The sequence below is a fragment of the Gastrolobium bilobum genome, unplaced genomic scaffold (genome assembly GCF_033153095.1).
Source record: "Gastrolobium bilobum isolate Gb01-03AN ecotype WA unplaced genomic scaffold, APGP_CSIRO_Gbil_v1 utg154446, whole genome shotgun sequence".
NCBI classification, from domain to species: domain Eukaryota; kingdom Viridiplantae; phylum Streptophyta; class Magnoliopsida; order Fabales; family Fabaceae; genus Gastrolobium; species Gastrolobium bilobum.
Window position 1 is genome coordinate 1,924 of NW_026896407.1, and position 20,516 is coordinate 22,439.

General features: G+C 38.9%; 3 protein-coding genes across 3 annotated transcripts; 1 reads left to right on the plus strand and 2 right to left on the minus strand.

Annotated features, from left to right (window-relative positions):
* The first annotated feature begins 403 nt into the window (after positions 1-403).
* On the plus strand, positions 404-784 carry LOC133299553 (uncharacterized). Its single transcript, XM_061499019.1, has one exon. The coding sequence runs from the start codon at positions 404-406 to the stop codon at positions 782-784; it is 381 nt and encodes a 126-aa protein (XP_061355003.1).
* An 11,237-nt stretch (positions 785-12,021) lies between these two features.
* Positions 12,022-12,651, minus strand: LOC133299554 (uncharacterized). The gene has a single exon (XM_061499020.1). It carries the CDS (start codon positions 12,649-12,651, stop codon positions 12,022-12,024), a length of 630 nt encoding a protein of 209 aa, XP_061355004.1.
* A 5,916-nt stretch (positions 12,652-18,567) lies between these two features.
* Positions 18,568-20,505, minus strand: LOC133299555 (uncharacterized). Its single transcript, XM_061499021.1, has 3 exons — positions 19,549-20,505; positions 19,162-19,407; positions 18,568-18,912 (listed from the first exon to the last, which is right to left on the minus strand). Exons 1-3 carry the CDS (start codon positions 20,503-20,505, stop codon positions 18,568-18,570), a joined length of 1,548 nt encoding a protein of 515 aa, XP_061355005.1.
* Positions 20,506-20,516: the final 11 nt, after the last annotated feature.

The following is a 20,516-nucleotide window of genomic DNA, read 5'->3' on the forward strand; positions in this document are numbered from 1 at the left end:
ACTAATGATGCTAAGGTGGTTATAAAATTTTTAAAGAGGAACATATTAACCAGATATGGAACCCCACGTTGTCTCATCAGCGACAGAGGGAAACATTTCATCAACCGCCAACTTGAGAGGTTGTTGGAGAAATATGGAGTCAAACACAAAGTTGCAACCCCATATCATCCACAAACCAGTGGTCTCATTGAAGTCTCTAACCGAGAGGTTAAGAGAATTTTAGAGAAGGTAGTTAATCCTTCTCGAAAAGACTAGTCTCTCAAGTTAGACGAGGCATTATGGGCTTACAAAACAGCATATAGAACACCCTTAGGGTGTTCCCCATACAGATTGATATTTGGCAAAGCTCTCCACCTCCCTCGAACTGGAGCACAAGGCTTACTGGGCAGTCCAAACCCTCAACATGGATGAAAAAACTGCTGGAGAGAAGAGATTGCTGCAACTCGAAGAATTAGAGGAGTTCAGAGGGAACACATACGAAAATCATAAATTGTACAACGAGAAGATGAAGAAGTGGCACGATAAAAGGATCAGGAACAGAGATGTCAAAATCGGTCAGAAGCTGCTACTCTTCAACTCCAGACTCAAACTGTTCCTAGGTAAACTCAAATCAAGATGGACCGGGCCATATCAAATTGTTAACGATGCAGGAAACAGAACTTTTGAAATCCAAGGTGCAGAACATGGCCGTTCCTTCAAGGTAAATGAGCACAGGTTGAAACTATACAATGATGAAACCTTTGATGAAAAAGAGGAAATTATCCCTCTTTCTGAAACCCCTTGAGAGGTAAGTACCATGTCTAGCTAAAGACATTAAACTAAGCGCTGACTGGGAGGCAACCCAGTAGATACATTTGCTCTCTGACAAAGAGCAAAGTTTTGGCGTGGTTATCCATAACCACATAGCTCCCAAAAAGGAGGGAACGTCTGATGTTCCTCTCCAAAAAGTCCAAATAAAGTACGTTCTGTTCCAGGAACGTAGTTTTGGGGTGGTCCCTAACCACACAATTCCAATGAAAAGGAGAAACCCTCCTATTTATCTTAGCTTAGTTTATTTTTTAGTTCTGTTTTAATTTCGTTTTCTTTCCGTTCCCTTGTAATTAATATTTTAGAAATAGAAAAAGACTTTTTGATCAAACTGTTTGGTATATACATGCATTTCAGTTGTAGTATTAAGACTGCCCAATTCTTTTGGATTAACTAACATACATGAAACACAAAGTCACTGACTAATCATGCTTGTTCTTTCTCTGAGTACTTGAAAATAGAAACGGTGCAGGGAATTTAATCCTCAGATTTTTTAAAGAAGCTGATCTGTGTGAACTCAAACTGATAAGGAACGGAAAAATACCAAACACTTACTTCTGAGAGCGTTCCTGAGGTGTAACCACAATGAAACTTCTCAGCTTGCCTTAATGCTGTAAGTACTGCTGAAGACAGATGAATTCTGCTGACAAGGATCAAAGTAGAATCACACACTCACCTCCATCATACACCATCTGGTCAATCAGAAAGAACAAGGAACGTACTCAACAATGAGAAAAAAGGACAGAAGAAAAACAAAGAAAAAGGGGAACAACCATTCAAAAGAATTCAAGAAAAACCAGAAAACCTTCCTCCAAAGGGGGATAAAGGTTCAAGAAAAGGTGTTCCCTCAAAATAGAAAAAGTCCAAGTTCAAAGGCACAAAAGCTAAACGTTCCTTGATCCCACAAATCAGGCCACCACTTCTTCCACAGTGCCATACACTTACCCATCAAAGAATCCTTGGAACGGAAGACAGCTGTACTTCATAGGAACGCAGCAGAAAGGCAAGTTCTGAAGAATCACATCCAAGAATGGACAGAGAAAACACCAACCCATGAGTGACAGTGAGACAAGAGATCAACAACCTTATCTTATCTGGGGACAGAATACTCTTACTGTTTACTATGGAGAGTAGTTCATTTTCTGAAAAGTTTATGGTTGCTCACTGGCTCAAGTTCCTTTCTGTTATGCTATTCTTTTAAATTGGGCAGACCAATACAATATTTCAGAGTTGTTTGAGTACAACCAACAGTTTAGTTTTGGGGTGTTTGATGAAACGTAAATTTGTTCCCATCTAAGCCCATTTTGATGGCAAAATACCATACGTTCCCTCATCTGATGAGGAACTTCAGCATGAAAATCACTTGTTTTACACATTTGTGACAAAAACACAGTGGGGGAATGGATGGTAACGTATTCCTTTAAAATATATTAAAAGGGGAACGGACTGAGACACATTTAATGCACCTGCTCCATTCATTTAATGCTTCTGTACACTTTGCAGGTAACGTAGAGTTAAAGACTTCTAAAAAGCAAGGCGGTGCACCAACTGAGCAGCTAGAAACGTGAAGAGCAGAGAATCAAGAGTTCTCATTCGCTAAAAGCAGAAGCAAAACATGGGAAGGTCTGCAAACAACGGCTAATCATCACCAAACCCTGTTCCATTCAGCAATTCACGCAAGCTTCACACTCTGCTGCCACCGTCCCGTCCCCTCATTCAAGCAACTAGCTCCAAGGGAATTACAGTCTTGCCACTCCTCTTCTAGCTATAAATAGGACCACCCTCACACAAAAACATCATCGAATCCTGGAGGGTTTGAATTCCGAAAGGAAAAGATCACTTAGGAGTAGTTAGTAACTTAGTTTAATTTTCAGTTGTAACTGTAGTTAAGTGACAACCTCTTTTCTCTTCTCTGTAAACAACCATCAAGACTCCTCACGAGCAAATACCCATCTTTCTCCATTTTTTGTTTCTTTTTGTAAACTGTCTTTTAAATTAATATAAGTGTTTTTCTCTTCGTTCCAATCGTTATCTCTTGACTGAATCTCGGGTCTATGTGATCTCAGTTGAGAATAATTATGTTTAAACTATCAGCCATGAGCTGAACTATCTGTGGAACGGGTAAACTGTGAAACTCTTAAAGAACTGTTTTCAAAACTCTTGACTGAAGATTTTTGTATTTCTTTGGCTAAGTAAGCTATATTCATTGTGCGCCAAAGGAAATTGGGTACATACTGAGAAAGGAACTTCCATAAGGAAGGGATTTCAGACAGCTTAGCCATTGGGGGAAGGTAGATGTCATGGCAAAAACGCTTCTGGTCACCTTAGGAATAAGGGGCCAACTCGTCCATTTTAAGGTTCTGAACTAAGTACCTGTTGGAGTCAAGGGAGCCATAGGAACATGGAAACTTGTGAGCCATCTAGACCATGAGCTGAGGAATCAGAGTTGACAGGCAAAGAAACTGGGACAAACTCAAAATGTGTTAAGTCTTGAGCAGAGAAAACAACCCCTTTTATAGTGAAGCAGTGAATCCGTTCCTTCTGTTAAACTGTTTTAACCACCACCCTGTTGTCTCTTGATTATAGTTATTTCTGTTTTAGTAGTTTTATTATATTACATTTAGTACTTATAAAAACTCCAATGATTGTTATCTCACCTTCTTCTAAACAGGATGGATCACATACATAACGCAACGAGCAACTGTTTGCCATCAGATTGAACCTACTGTTCCTGAGGAACGTTGTCAAGACAGTAGGGAACGTTTGACCCGACAGTTCATTTACTAACTTTTCTTCTCATTTTCACTCTTTATAAACAATGATAAAAAATAAGAGTAAACACTCTTTTTAGTCCCTGGCAATATACACGAAGTCCTTTTCAGTCCCTGGCAATTAAAAAGGACCAAATTGGTCCCTGAAATTACAAAAAAGGGCCACGTTAGTCCTTCTGTGAACTCCTCCGTCATGGTCAAACTAACGGTGCCCATGTGGCACGTTAGTGTGATGACGCGGCTTGGACATTGGACAACGTGGAAGAAGAGACGACGTCGTTTAGGTATCTTTTATTTTATTTTTCTTTCCTTCTTCTTCTTCTTCTTTCTTTCTTTTTCTTCTTTTTCTTCTTTCTTTCACCCAAAACTCACCAACCACCTGCAAGTGAGTGAAGAGTGATTACTACTATTCATAAACATGGCCGGAGGTGCAGGTTCCATAAGAGTTCATGGCTGGCGAGACATGAAGAGTCTCACCATCCAAGTCATCACTGGTCGGTGGTTCGTGGTGTTTACCTCCTTTCTAATCATGGCAGCCGCCGGAGCCACCTACATGTAGGTGTTGACACTATGTATGCTTTTCTCTAAGAAGCTATTTTCATTGTTTTTAGATTCTGCCGGATTCTCCAACGAAGATGTGCTCATTCAGAAGCCAAAAGCTGGGGTAGGCTTTATCCTTATTCACTCACTCTCTATGTGCCCGTTTCTTTTTTATTTTATTTTTTGGGACCGAGTGGTGGAGAGTAGTAAGACAAAACTCAGAGAGAGATAGTGGCCTCAATCTCACCACTATTTAGAAGTATATGCCTTTGAATTGACTTCAAAGGTCCTTGTCTCGATCCTGTCTGTATTTTTTCTTCTTCATTTTTTAACTGAAAACCATTATCATTAGTCATTACCACAAAACACATGACTTTAGTAAAGGTCTGTTACATCAATCCTATGGAAGTTTATATTCTTGTGTGTGACGTGAAGTGCTCTTGCTGCACTTCATCTTTGTCACTGGATATGTGACTGACACTGGTGAAATGGAAAACTTTGTTGACTCTTAAAGATAACGAAGAGCTACACTTGGGGACTCCCATGCCGTATTAGGCATTTGGAAAACGACCCTTATGTTTTAATTTTTAACAATATTTTTTTCCTTTTCTGAAAATGTTTTAACTTCTAACTGTAAGACCCTTTGTGATATTTGATTGTGTAAAACTTGTGTTTTATGGTGGAAGTGGATATGCCCTTATGTAATATGATGTATTTTAACAAATTTAATACAAGAGGTTAAAGTGTGTATGTAAAACAAGGATACCCCGTTTGATGTCATTGGAGTAAAAGGGTATTTCAGATTCTTAATCTCTTTCTCGAAGGTTCTCTTTTGGTGGAGAGTGTTTCTTCTGAAGCAATTTGATTTCGGTGAGTTATTTATGCAACAGATTAGATACTGAAATCTACTTGTCATCTTTTGTTTTATTTTAGAAACAGATGATTTTGATATCTTGCAAGTTTTCTGACAATCGTTATATATCAGTTGTGGAGAATCTTTCTCTGTCAGTCTCACTCGTTTTCCCTTTCTCCAATTTTCTTTTGTGTCTTGAAGACATGATGATAAAAAAAAGGAAGCATGGGCTGATGGTCATTATATTCCCAATTCTCTGCTCTTCGTTTTGCATATTTCTCTTGTTGCTATTACCTGAGCACTATAAAATGTTTTTCCAGTAACATTTATTTGTGTATTATATTGTAGTTGTTGATTTTGGTAAAATTAGGAGGCCGAACATGTAGGTGGCTCCGGCGGCTGCCATGATTAGAAAGGAGGCAAACACCACGAACCACCGACCGGTGATGACTTGGATGGTGAGACTCTTCATGTCTCCCCAGCCATGAACTCTTATGGAACCTGCAACTCCAGCCATGTTTATGAATAGTAGTAATCACTCTTCATTCACTTGCAGGTGGTTGGTGAGTTTTGGGTGAAAGAAAGAAGAAGAAGAAGAAAGAAAGAAGAAGAAGAAGGAAAGAAAGAAAAAAATTTAAAAGATACCTAAACGACGTCGTCTCTTCTTCCACGCTGTCCAATGTCCAAGCCGCGTCATCACACTAACGTGCCGCATGGGCACCGTTAGTTTGACCATGACGGAGGAGTTCACAGAAGGACTAACGTGGCCCCCTTTTTTGTAATTTCAAGGACCAAGTTGGTCCTTTTTAATTGCCAGGGACTGAAAAGGACTTCGTGGATATTGTCAGGGACTAAAAAGGGTGTTTACTCAAACAATAATTAGCACTCTATCCTCGTGGGAACGATAATTTGGGCATTAATACTCCCTTTATTACTTGATGCGTTCACTTGCGCACTTGGGTTGGAACTAAGGGACGAATCTGTGTTCTGCAAGAACAGAGGAACGTCCCCTATCAGAACTTATATTTTTCCACCATCAGCAAACCACCCAACAGGTGGCACACACAAGGACCAGCAATGCCTTGGGGCTCTTACAACCCTTCACAGTTTATATCAAATTACTCAATTCATATCATATTGCTTACTTTATTAACACTTAACACATTTCAATCACCAATGTCCATTTGCATGCATTTTCTAAACAAACACATAATCATAATTCTAAAATAGGCCTATTTCGCTTTCATCATGTTACATGCTTTCATATTACATTAAGTGTCCATGTACCATTTACAACTTCCAAATGAAATATTACAATTTACAAACCATAGCCTTGAATTACAACATAATGAATAAACCTTAAAATGACATATGTAACTAGACTTAGGCAAAATGACATGAACAAATATGACAATGAATCTCCTTCTAAATACATATGCAATGTTCATGCTCTAAGTCTAGCCTAGGCCCAATGTCCACCAAAATGCAAAATGTATAATCCTCCAGCTACTCATTCTACGGGCTTCTTGCCCGCCTCTCCTGCACCACTGCTACCTCCTGAAATAAAGCCCCCAAGACGGGGTGAGATATACGAATATATCTCAGTAACCCAGAGGTTCTGGAGAATACTCCGCCCAATGGCTCACTTCGATGCATATAAATAACATAAAATAACATCTTGAAAACGGGATAAAGCAAGGGATTTAGAGAAATAGGGGAGCATAGGGATACAAAATACGACGAAGCTGGAATGGTCGATGCCAATACCACGCAACGTCCAACCTATTGGCTCGGCATATAAGCCTACGGGTCTCAACCAAGGCGTGTTCCCAAAACATCTAACCAAGTCACCCTCCATCTATATACACCCGAGACTTCCTAGTGTGCTCATATCCGGATCACACACCACGACCCTTGGTCAATTGGAACTCCCTCTCGGAGACCTATCCAGTGGAAGTCTGTAACGCCCGAAGGCAGACTGTCTACTGGCCAGAGACACGGTACGTCCCATGTACCAACAGACATACTAAATGCATGAACATGTTATTCTACATTACTTACATACACTTTCTACCATCTCCCTCAACGGGCATGGTGAAACACACAAAGGGATCAAGCCCCAGTACCAAGAGGTTACCTGTATAATCCTCTCCACGTAGCTCTAATGCAATTTATATTCTGAGCTCGTTTCACAACAAAAATGCCTACACAGAGGACATTCCCAATCAATTACCACTCATACAAACACATGCAAGTTACTAATTCTACAAGCATGGTTCCAATTACTCACCTCAATCCCACTTGGTCCTGGACCAAGGGCAACCCACCGAGCTCACGGTTCGGGGTTCAAATCTACATACGGCAACCTACAACAACCATGTACGAATCTTCAATACAAGGTATATCTATCAAAATACAAAAACGTCAAAAATTCTCCTCCACCCTAGGTAGGTTCGACCATCTATGTGTTATTTTACAAAATATTTTTATTTTTATTTTCTTTCTCATTTTCTTAAGCGTCCTTAGGTTACCAAAAGGTCATATTAAGTGCCATTTTTCCTTTTACATCATTCAAAAATCGTTTTGCCTAATATTTTGCTCTAGGTTCCATTACACCACTCAACACTATCAATTATTTTTTCCATTGGTTTCCCAACCTTCCAACCATCACACAACCCTTCTAATTACCATACAATACACAACACATCATCCAATTAATTTTACCACATCTCATTCCTCTCATTTCCTCTCTTGGCCGAATTCAACATAGACAAACCTCAAAGGATTTTCAATCCAATTCAACTATTCCACACCTCATACAATCCTATTATAACATCATACAACCATACAACAACTCACCAACACAATCCTAACACAATTCCAAATCACAAAGTCATGGCATCATCCCAAAAATTTCCTAAGTTAAAACTCATTTTCCCCCAATAATTTTTATTTCATTTATAGCTCCTACACATCATTCTAAGACATATTCATCTACAAACATTTTTCATTTGAGCTCTCTAACAACACAAATCGACCACAAATAATCTTAGGGTTCATGAAAATTAAACTCATCAAATCAACCATGAGAGGTGTTGAAACTTACCCACAATCAAGTGACAAGGCTCCTTCTAGCACCCCACAAGCAATGGCTTAAGAAATCAACCCCAAAATCACAAAAATTCCAAGAAATTCATGGCTAAAATCTCCCATTTTCTCACAAATGAGAGGGTTTCGAGGCTAATGGATGGTATGGTTGAGTCCGGATCATCGTTTACTTGAAGTTTGATGACAAACTTCGATGAAATCTCGATGAAATCGGTGGCTAGATGATCAAGATTCAAAGCAAGCTCTCCCCCCTTTTCTCTTGGAGTTTCACGGTTTTGAGAGAGAGAAAGTGTAATGAGAGTGATGATGAATAGTGTTGGACATGTGTGTTTAAGTGGCTTAAGTGAGGTGGGGCCCACCGCCACCTCACGCGATTTCAAACTAACTTGAATTTCCCTCTGATTCCACTAATCGTCCATAAATTCACAACCTATTTAGAAACTTTAATTTTTAACATTAACCATTGTCCTTTTAATTACCCTTGATTAGATTAATCTGGAGTTTTCCGGTCGTTCGGAGAAAATGTTATTTTAAGCTGTTGCGCGCGCTGTAGGCACGCTTCCCCAAACTTACTAATTTCCATCAATTTTTCTCAGAAATCACATTTCCTAGTTCTATATACCATTTATAACTTGTATTCAAAACCTAAAGCTCAAAACTCAATCGACACGCTTTACGGTGCAACTGTACCACGATATTTTTACCCGGTAAAAATACTATTCACTGAATTTTCTGAAACTTGCCTAACCACTCAATTTTTCGTTCTGAATCCATTTCCAGGGTTATTTTTATCATCTGAGACTTTCTACTCAATTTTTATCTTCCTAGGGTTGCATGTTGGCTAATTACCGTTTTACCCTTCCTTTGTATTTTAACCTAATTTTCAGGATTTGCACTAATCCTTCCCTTTAATCCATGTTTAATATTTTAATATATAATTTAGAATTGCGAGGTGTTATAAGCACTAGGAAGATTTTTGATATTTTGATTTATTGCTTGTGTTGAGTGTTTGTTAAATGCTACTTTTGTGATTAATAAAATAGAAAAATATTTTTGCAGTTAAGGAAAATAAGTTATCTGCATTTACTTCCAAAATTACGTCGTTTTGGGATTGAAAGATTAGAAAATTATAATTATAAAGACTATAACCCCAAAATAAATTAAAATTACACAAACACCATGATTTCCGCCCCAAAACGACGTCGTATTGGACTTACTGCAGATAACTTATCTGCAGTAACTGTAGAAAAAAATGAACCTTAATGAAATATCTGCGGCTACTTCAGTCTGGACGTAACATCTCATTGCACTAAGAGATGTTAACCATGATATATCATGTGTATTTTGTCTCTCTGATCTAAATTATGAATTTTTCTATTTTGAGACTTAAAGTAACATTGTTTCTGGTTTTTAAAAGTGATATAGAAAATTTCTAGTCCTTATATTTTTTGTAGTTGTTCTGTTATATTAAAAAGTATTGTAGCTTTTAGTTGATTTTTTCTGGTTTCGGTAAGAAAGCTTATAACTGCACATTCACTCTGAGTATTAAATATCAGGTACGTTCTCTGATGTTATATTTTATTTAGAAATTTATAGAGCATATAGGGGCCTAAAGTAAAATAATAAAATTGTTAAAGTTGTGTGACTGCAATCTGAATTAAATTTAGAAAAATTATTTGATAACAATCAATCTAATTGTATTGGTGTGCTACTTGAATTGATAAGTTCAACTTTGTCTATGCATATCAATTTTAAAGATCTACTTATAAGAAGTTTTTGGAAAATTTGAACAAGCTATTCACCCCCCTCTAGGTGTTCTTCCGCATCCTAAGTAAAGAATTCACTTGTCGCACAATCTTAACCCCAAGCCATACCAAAAAGAAAAAAGAAAAAGAAAACTTACCTTATGCAGTTGGAACATGTTGCATCAGAACATTGAGCATTTCTTAGGGATCCTTAAATTTGCTCACAGGAATTGACTTAGTTAGTATATCTGAAGGGTTGCATGTAGTGGACACTTTCTCCCCCTTAACCTGCCCACTAGAGATTATATCTGTAATAAAATGCAATCGAACATCTATGTGTTTAATTCTTTCATGAAAAACAAAATTTTTAGACATGGTGTCGATCCACTTATTACGGTTGGTGTAGTGTAGCCCATTGGTAGTGGACTCGGGCTAGCTAGGTGTTTGGCTAGAGGCATGGAGAGACTTTTGTTGATGGGGAGCATACTAACGCAGGGTTTCACACTTAAGGGGAAGATTGTTGGATGTTCAAGTGTAATGAAGTCCTATAATGAGGAGTTGCCTTTTCGCTGGCCTTATCCCTCGGACGTATCCAGGGTGGACTCAGGTGTCCACCTTCATTTGCTTTAACAGTGTCGAAATAACCCTCTCTGGATTCCATTTGGTCTCCACTAATTGTAATTACTTCATTCTTATTGCTCACCATCTTAATCTTCTGGTGTTTCGTAGAGACTAGCATGTCCCATTGGTGTATAGTTGGTCAAGTAGAATTGGCCTTGAAGGCCGAAACATGCGTGAGGGAAAAACAAAATTTTTCGCAAGCGGAACACACATGCATATCAAGATACATACTTTAAGACGTATGTCATACCTTGTTCGTGAAAACTCAAGATGATCAAGGTAGGTCTGAAGGGTTCAGACCCTCTAACGTTGATCCACACCACCCGCGTCTAGATACAGGAACTCCTTCCAGTAAGACCGCCGATTGATCACCACAATAAAGCTTGCTATGCGCTCAGTGTGTGATGCAGGAGGCTAGGTAAAAGTGTTTAGTAGAGTGAAGTGTTCTAAGAGAAAACCTCACAAGGCGCGCATAGATGAGTAGAGAAAGGCTTGGCTTTTTTTCACACAAACCTAAGGAGGAATTAACTACTACTTAAGCACACAAGAGGAGCCTTTTAAGTTTAAAAAACAAATCAGATTTTTCTCCCAGAAATCTGATCAAAGTGGCGCCCTTGGGGAGAGAATAAGTGGAGTTGTTGCATTTCAAAAATTGCCAACAACATCCCAGAATATTCTCATGAGACTAAGTTCAAAACCTAGTCAGAAATCTGATCATGAATCATCATATAATCAGCTATATGGTGCGCCCCAAATAGCCTAAAAGGTGACCAGATACATTTGAGTTAGTTGCATTTCAAACTTAAATCAACTCACTCAAATATTCTCCCAACAGACCGTATCTTCTGGAGCTGATTTTGATGATCAAATCTAGCCAAAATCAGCACCCCATTATCCTTGGATTATGTCCAAAAGATCTCCTCCTGATATGTTCCAACAAGATCTTATCTTATCCTTTTGTTATGAAACAACTTTTCATAGCCAATTCAACTTTTGAAACAAGATCTCAGTTTCTTTCCCACAGATGATAACCTGGCTGATTCTCTGACAAAGGCTGTTTCTCAGAGAAAACATGATAGTCATTATGAGGCTTTGGGTATGCGACTTAGGTCTGATTGGCTCTAGGCCAAGTAGGAGCTTGTTAGTATTTGGGTGTCCTAGAGACAATCTTATGATTAAATAAGGACATAGATGTAGACCTTTTTAATATTGTCGCAAATAAATAAAAGCACTCAAATACCGGATGTTTATTCCACGGGGTTTATCAAGTTATTCATAATATATTAACATTAATATCGAGACAGAATTATGAAACAAGATAAATAGCGCTTTTATTTATTTGCGACAATATTAAAAAGGTCTACATCTATGTCCTTATTTAATCATAAGATTATCTCTAGGACACCCAAATACTAACAGGTCTTTCCAGAATGATGCTATGTTCTGATGGGAAGTCAGCTACTATAAATCTGACCCTTTCTGATTTAAATGCATCCTTCGTTCCCAAGGTTAACCTGAGATCTATGTAGCCTTTAGGAATTGTATTCACTCCATTAAAAGCAATCAATGTTATTTTTTAGGGTTTGAGGTCCTCCTCGTCAAGGTTCATCTTTTTAAAAGCACCCCATAGTATAATGTCAGCACTACTTCCTGCGTCTATGAAGATCTTTTTAACCAGACAATTCACCAGGGTTCCAGTAACAACTAGCCCATCAACATGCCCTAGCAAAACACCGTGCATATCTTCCTTCGTGAAGCATAAGAGAGGAGGGTCCGGTTTGCTGGGGTCCTCTTTAAATTTAGGATGATCCCGGATTGAAAATACCTCTTTCAAATACTTTCGTCTAGCACTTATAGTATCTCCTCCTCCACCAAGAGCTCCACTGATTACGTTGCAGTCAAATTCTGCTTCTGGGAACTCATTATTATTGAAATCATCTTTATGGTTCCTATCTTCTTTCTTTTTCTTCTCAGGCACCAGACTTTTACTTCTTTTTCGGTTTCCAACCTTTCTTTTGTTTTTGGAACCTTGAGTTTTAATCATGTACTGGCGTAACTTTCCATCTCTAACAAATTTCTCCACGGTATCCCGGAGATCCCAACATTGATCAGTATTATGGCTGGGACCATCATGGAAAGCACAGTACTTGGATTTATCCAACCCTCCTCTGTTGAATATAGGTCGGGGTATATCCACTTTCTTCATGTCCGTTAGAGCCACTTCCTTTCAAATTTGAGAGTGCGAAGCATTCAACGGTGTGTACTTTTCGTATCTCCCTACCCGGTCTCTGTCATCCAAACCCCTGCCTTTGGAGTCTTTCTTTTTACTGTCGGGTCGCTCCCTTTCTCTCGGGATTGCTCTTTTTCTTTCATCTGATAGCACATTTGCTATCTCCATTTGTTCAAGTTCCAGGTATTTCTTGGACCGATTTCTGAATTCTTCCAGGGTCCTCATAGGGTCTTTATATACCGACTTGGCCAGTCTAGATGATCCATCCAAGCCGACCACAATGAGATGAACATGGACGTTTTCTTGCAAACCCGGCACTTGTAAAGTCGCATCTTTAAACCTGTTAAGGTATCTTTGAAGAGTTTCTCCAGGTTGCTGTCATATTTTACCAAGTGCAAATTCAGATTTCGGATGTTTTTTACTGGTTACAAAATTCAATAGAAACTTTTGTCCAAATTCCTCAAAAGAACCAATGGAATTGGCTGGGAGGGTAGAGAACCATGCCTGTGCTGCCCCAGTCAAAGTTATGGAAAAAAATCCGAGATATAAGAGGTTCGTCATTGCCTCGGACGTACATATTTGTATCAAATGCATCTATGTGGACCTGCGGGTCTTGACTTCCATCATATTTCGGCAAGCGTGCCGAATCAAAATCTGTCGGGAAAGAAGCGTTTAGAATGTCCCCAGTGAATGGGCTGTTATTGTACTGCCCCCTGTGATATTTTCTCCTGTAACCCCCGGGTTCGAAACGCCCTCTGGCACTCTGTGCATTCTGGTCGGGATGCATTCTATCTTGATGCAACTGCCTGTTTGCTTCTGCTGAAGATTCTGGATCAAAGCTTGCGCTGCAACATTAATGCGTAAAATCGGCAAGTGCACCGATCGTACCAAGTAATAAAGAGTGAGTAGAGTATCGTCTCCACGAGGATTGAGGCACCTAAGTTGTTATAACTATTCCTCTCTTGTTGGATTAATCAAAATAGGTTGAGAATGATTGTAGTTCATGAAACAAACTAAAATAATTAGAGTAAAAATGTAAATGATTCCAAAAGTGTTTTCAGAATGCAAGAACAAAAGATTAAGGATTGGGAAAATATTTGAGAAAATATTGTGGTAAAGAGAAACAAACACCTTTCCGATCCCCACCTTGCAACTTGGATTACGTTTACATTTACCTATTCAATTGATCGAACAATTCATCATCTTTTATATGAGTAGTTAAGCCCTAATCCGTTAGTGACTTTAACCTTGTTAACTCTATTAGAATCCTAATCCTTTAGAAATCCCTTTTCGAGTTAACCCTTAGAATCAATAAACCTTTAACGTTCGCTGTTCATGTAGCCTATCCCTAATGCGTACATGAACAGTTATCTTATTCTTTGTTAGGAATTAGAATTCCAACATCCCTATTGTAAACCCTAACCCTCGCAATCCTACTAGATTGATCAGTTCCAATAGAATTATAGAATGAAGAATAAGAAAAGATAAATGCAATTAAAATAGATAAACATAAAATTCAACCAAGGTACAAGGGGTTCACATCAAGGGTTGTGACCCTTACCACAATGATAAAACTAGCCAGACATATTCATGTCTGACAAAATAACAGTAAAAGAAAATAACATTTAAAACCTAGAAGAGAAAAGAAAGATGAAGCTCTTCCGTCTTGATGATCGAATCCTTGAATCTCCTCGAAGCTCCAAGGAATTCCCACTATCCTTGTTGTCTTTCTCTTCTTGGTCGTCCAAAAGTCCTCCTTCTAATGTTTCAGATCCTTTTATTAGGTTTTGGGAAAACCTCATTTTCTTTGCACTCCAATTGGGCCTTATTTTAGCTGATTCGCACTTAAAAATATATCGCCCACGCACGGGGCGCCAAGCCTGCCGCCCCAAACTTGGGAGAAACAGAAGCTGAATCTATCAACGGCGCCCCGGGCGCCAACTCTGGAGTGCCGTGCGCCAGTCCCGCGTGCCGTGCGCTAACTACCCCGCGCTGGGCGCCAGATTGGAGTGTCGTGCGCCACCTTCCGCGCTCCGTGCGCGGCCGAAACAGAAGCAAATCGGTGATAAAGCGCCCCGTGCGCCAGTTTGGCGTGTCGTGCGCCAACCTCCGCGCGTCGTGCGCCAGTGGGAAATTTGGTTTCTCCGTTTTTACTTCTTTTTGCTGCGTTTCGTGCTATTTAACATATAACTTGAGTGAGAGCATGATTGAGAAGGAATAATCAATATTTCTTGCATTTAATGACTATTTTCACACATTTATGATTAATTCCTTGCTTCTTTTAAGTTAGAAAACATCATCTGCTAGACTCACATCAAACAATTCCCAGATTTAGATGTTGCTGTCCTCAGCAATAAATTGAATTTAAGCATGGGAAGCAAGGTTCAATTAATCAGGCATAGCATTGCACAGACAATCATAGAGATTACTATACTAAGCATGAATGATTTCCAAGTCAAACTTAAGATGATGCTTAACACTACATTCAAACGTCAGAGTCTAACTTGATTACCCCTCACAAGACATGATATTCACTCATCACTCAGTGTTTGGGGTCATTCATCATCACTCATTTCATCACAACTGTTGTACTACCATAAGCTTGATCTTTTTCTCAAGTTCCTAAAGATGAGGAACATCAACACATGCCTGATTGATCAAAAGGGCTTCTTAAGGTTATAACTTGGCTTGGCTTAAGGTTAGAATCTTTTGGAAAGTAGCTGAATAATTATTGAGATTGAAACACCATTTTCATTAATACTCAATCATCTCTCAATTCAAGTTTCAACATAAACTTGATGCGTAAAATCGGCAAGTGAACCGATCGTACCAAATAATAAAAAGTGAGTAGAGTATCGTCTCCACGAGGATTGAGGCACCTAAGTTGTTATAAGTATTCCTCTCTTGTTGGATTAATCAAAATAGGTTGAGAATGATTGTAGTTCATGAAACAAACTAAAATAATTAATGTAAAAATGTAAACGATTCCAAAAGTGCTTTCAGAATGCAAGAACAAAAGATTGAGGATGGAGAAAATATTTGAGAAAATATTGCGGTAAAGAGAAACAAACACCTTTCCGATCCCCACCTTGCAACTTGGATTACGTTTACATTTACCTATTCAATTGATCGAACAATTCATCATCTTTTATATGAGTAGTTAAGCCCTAATCCCTTAGTGACTTTAACCTTGTTAACTCTATTAGAATCCTAATCCCTTAGAAATCCCTTTTCGAGTTAACCCTTAGAATCAATGAACCTTTAACGTTCGCTGTTCATGTAGCCTATCCCTAGTGCGTACATGAACAGTTATCTTATTCTTTGTCAGGAATTAGAATTCCAACATCCCTATTGTAAACCCTAACCCTCGCAATCCTACTAGATTGATCATTTCCAATAGAATTATAGAATGAAGAACAAGAAAAGATAAATGCAATTAAAATAGATAAACATAAAATTCAACCAAGGTACAAGGGGTTCACATCAAGGGTTGTGACCCTTACCACAATGATAAAACTAGCCAGACATATTCATGTCTGACAAAATAACAGTAAAAGAAAATAACATTTAAAACCTAGAAGAGAAAAGGAAGATGAAGCTCTTCCGTCTTGATGATTGAATCCTTGAATCTCGTCGAAGCTCCAAGGAATTCCCACTCTCCTTGTTGTCTTTCTCTTCTTGGTCGTCCAAAAGTCCTCCTTCTTATGTTTCAGATCCTTTTATTAGGTTTTGTGAAAACCTCTTTTTCTTTGCACTCCAATTGGGCCTTATTTTAGCTGATTCGCACTTAAAAATATATCGCCCACGCACGGGGAGCCTAGCCTGGCGCCCCAAACTTGGGAGAAACAGAAGTTGAATCTGTCAACGGCGCCCCGGGCGCCAACTCTGGAGTGTCGTGCGCCACTCCCGCGCGCCGTACACCAACTACCGCGCGCTGGGCGCCAGATTGGAGTGTCGTGCGCCACCTCCCGCGCTCCGTGCGTGGCCGAAACAGAAGCAAATTGTCGATAAAGCGCCCCGTGCGCCAAGTACCGAGCCCCGTGCGCCAGTTTGGCGTGTCGTGCGCCAACCTCCGCGCGTCGTGCGCCAGCGGGAAATTTGGTTTCTCCGTTTTTGCTTCTTTTTGCGGCGTTTCGTGCTATTTAACATATAACTTGAGTGAGAGCATGATTGAGAAGGAATAATCAATATTTCTTGCATTTAATGACTATTTTCACACATTTATGATTAATTCCTTGCTTCTTTTAAGTTAGAAAACATCATCTGCTAGACTCACATCAAACAATTCCCAGATTTAGATGTTGCTGTCCTCCGCAATAAATTGAATTTAAGCATGAGAAGCAAGGTTCAATTAATCAGGCATAGCATTGCACAGACAATCATAGAGATTACTATACTAAGCATGAATGATTTCGAAGTCAAACTTAAGATGATGCTTAACACTACATTCAAACGTCAGAGTCTAACTTGATTACCCCTCACAAGACATGATATTCACTCATCACTCAGTGTTTAGGGTCATTCATCATCACTCATTTCATCACAGCTGTTGTACTACCATAAGCTTGATCTTTTCTCAAGTTCTTAAAGATAAGGAACATCAACACATGCTTGATTGATCAAAATGGCTTCTTAAGGTTATAACTTGGCTTGGCTTAAGGTTAGAATCTTTTGGAAAATAGCTGAATAATTATTGAGATTGAAACACCATTTTCATTAATACTCAATCATCTCTCAATTCAAGTTTCAGCACCATTTTTTATTCGAATTCATGATTCCTTCCTTTTTCTCACTTTTTCCTTCATCATTGCTTGTCAATTTTTGCAATTTATTTTTCTTTCTCTTTATATTCATGTGAGAACTATTCTTTTCTTTTCCTTTTCAACTGCTTAACTTCTAGTGGAGCTTACCTCAATTACTTCTAACTTTTTGATTATTGATATTTCAATCTCAATCAAGGTAAGTTTTGATGGAAGTGGTCTAAACAGTTTAATAAGGTAATTAAAAAAAATTGGTCTCAGGCTCAACATGGCTAACAATGGGTGATTTCTCAGGTAGCTATTTGGGCATAAGCTTAATAGAACAAAATGCCTCTATCACTTCAATCAACACATGCATTGGAGAGAATTAGATCAAGTTCTAGAGTATCACTGCAGTGAGGACTCTAAAAAAAAAAAAATTAACTGTATAGGCACAAACCTCACAAGCTGTGGTATCAAACTAGACTCTTCTTAATTTCATTTCAAGCATCATTATCATAGAAATCAAACAAACGAGCAATCATAATCTCTATTCATGCTCTATGCAATGTCATGACAATCTTGCATATCATGCAATGCTTCCTCATATTCAACCAAGGAATTGACTGAGTAGCACATCTAAATCAGGACTGTGCTTTCACATAGCAGGAAAAGAAACTAAAAACACAAAATTTCTACCAAAATGAAAAAATAAAAATGAAAATAACTAGAAAGGTTAAAATAACTCCCCTGAAGTAGCTATGAATCCGCTGAAACCTTTTTCTGTGTGTGATACCTCGATTGCCGTGTATGCGGCCCCAATTCCCAGATTTAGAATATTGTTGTCCTCAGCAATAACTAAAGTAGTCGGAGAAAATACTGCTGCACAAGTATAAACATCACACATGTGAAATATTAGGCAGAAAATAACATAACCAATGTACTATAGAATTATAACTCAAAATACCAAAGAGGTTCAAATTACCCTAACATAAACCTAGATGGTCAAACAAAGACAACGAAAATAAAACATCAAAATAAAAATTAATCACAGATAAGGGGAAGGAAATAAAAATAATAATAATAAAAACTCATTGGGTTGCCTCCCAAGTAGCGCTTGTTTAACGTCACGAGCCTGACGTACCCCTTGTGATCATGGTGGCTGGTAACTCGGGCTCAGTGATGACACTATACCCTTGCTCAGAATTTGTGTCTCACCATGGTTATACTCATATGCATGTGGATAAGGATGAGGGTTCTCAGAAACTTTAAACTTAGTTCTCACATGCTTTTCCTTACCCTTGGGCTTTTCCATCTTAACCTTTGGCTTGCTTCCTTCATGCCACTGATGAATTTCCTTCTTATTCCTTTCCTCAACCTTTTTCTCCGCAATGTAATTGACTTGATTCTTAGGTTGAGGAGCAGGCAATGGAGGAGCTTCATTTATAAGTACTTCGAATATTGTTTGCTCTCCATCCACGCACATTATCAACTCACCCTTAGGTACATCGATTAATGCTCCTGAGGTTGCTAAGAATGGCCTCCCGAAGATCATAGGCACACTGGCATCTTCATCAATGTCAAGGATAACAAAATCAGCAGGAATTAGAAATTTGTCTACCTTGACTAGCACATCTTCCACAATACCATGTGCTTGCTTTGTTGAGCGGTCGGCCAGCTGAACATTCATCCTAGTTGGCTTGACTTCATCAATTCCCAGCTTCTTCATCAGGGTTAATGGCATCACATTAACGCTGGCACCAAGATCACATAAGACTCTCTCTATAGTTGTCTTGCCAATGATGCATGGAATACTGAAGCTTCCTGGATCCTTCAACTTTGGAGGCATGTTTTTCTGTAGGATTACACTGCACTCCTCTGTTAATGTGACAGGTTCATCCTCTGTGAGCTTCCTCTTCTTAGATAATGTTTCCTTCAAGAATTTGGCATATGAGGGCATTTGCTCCAGAGTGTCTGCAAAAGGAATATTAATCTGCAATTTCTTAAAAATATCTAAAAATTTAGACAATTGCTTCCTTTGCTCATTTTGCTTTGGCCTCATTGGATATGGGAGTTTCTCAAAACGTGAGAAATCTCATTGCTTCTTTTGAACTGCAGGAGGTTGTTCCTTTGCTTCTTCTTCATCCTTTTGAGCTTGTTCATCCTTTCTTGTAGAAACTTCAACTTTCTCTTTTTCTAGCTCCTCATTCCTTGTAGTGATGACATTGCATTGCTCCTTTGACACTGCATCGCTCTTTTCTTGACTCCTCTCAACTAGTTGTCTTGAAAGTTGGCCAATTTGAGTTTCCAAGTTTCTGATTGAAGCGTCTTGGTTCTTGTGGTAGGCTCTTGTCTCATTTATGTGATCATTAGTGGTTTTGGAAAGTTGTATCATCGCTTTCTCCAATTCAGATGGCTCTTTTTGTGGCAGAGGAGGAGGTTGCAGATAGTTGTTGGATTTATAATCCAAGCCACTCCCTTGATCCCTCCTTTGAAAGTTATTTCCTTGGCCGCCATTCTGATTCCTTTGGTAACCTTGAATATTCTGTGGAGGCCTTGGATCATACCAAATTCTATCGACCTGGAATGGTTCAGCTCTATTGAGTGTAGGGCACTCATTAGTATCATGCAGCTCCTTGCAATACTCACAGTTAAATATATCAACCTTGGATGTAGAGAGCTGCATCTTGTCCAGCTTGGCATTCAAACTGGCCAATTGCTGTGAAATCACTTTTTGCTCAGCCAGTGATGCATCATTATTCCCCAATTGTAAAATTCCTTTCTTGGGCTGAACAGATGGGAATGCTACTGCCATAGACGCATTCTCATTCCTTGCCATTAAATCCAGCAGCTCTAAGGTCTCATCTGCTGTCTTCTTTCCTATGGTGCCACCAGCTGCACCATTGACAATCATTCTGCATTCTGGTGTCATCCCATTATAGAAGACTCTGACCTTCTTTGTATCTGGCAAGTCATATTGTGGACACTTTCTAATCAACTCCTGGTATCGAGTCCAGGCTGCACATAAAGTCTCTCCTGGTTGTTGGGTAAAATTGGTGATTTCATTCACCAACTTATTGTACTTTTCCATGGAAAAGTGTT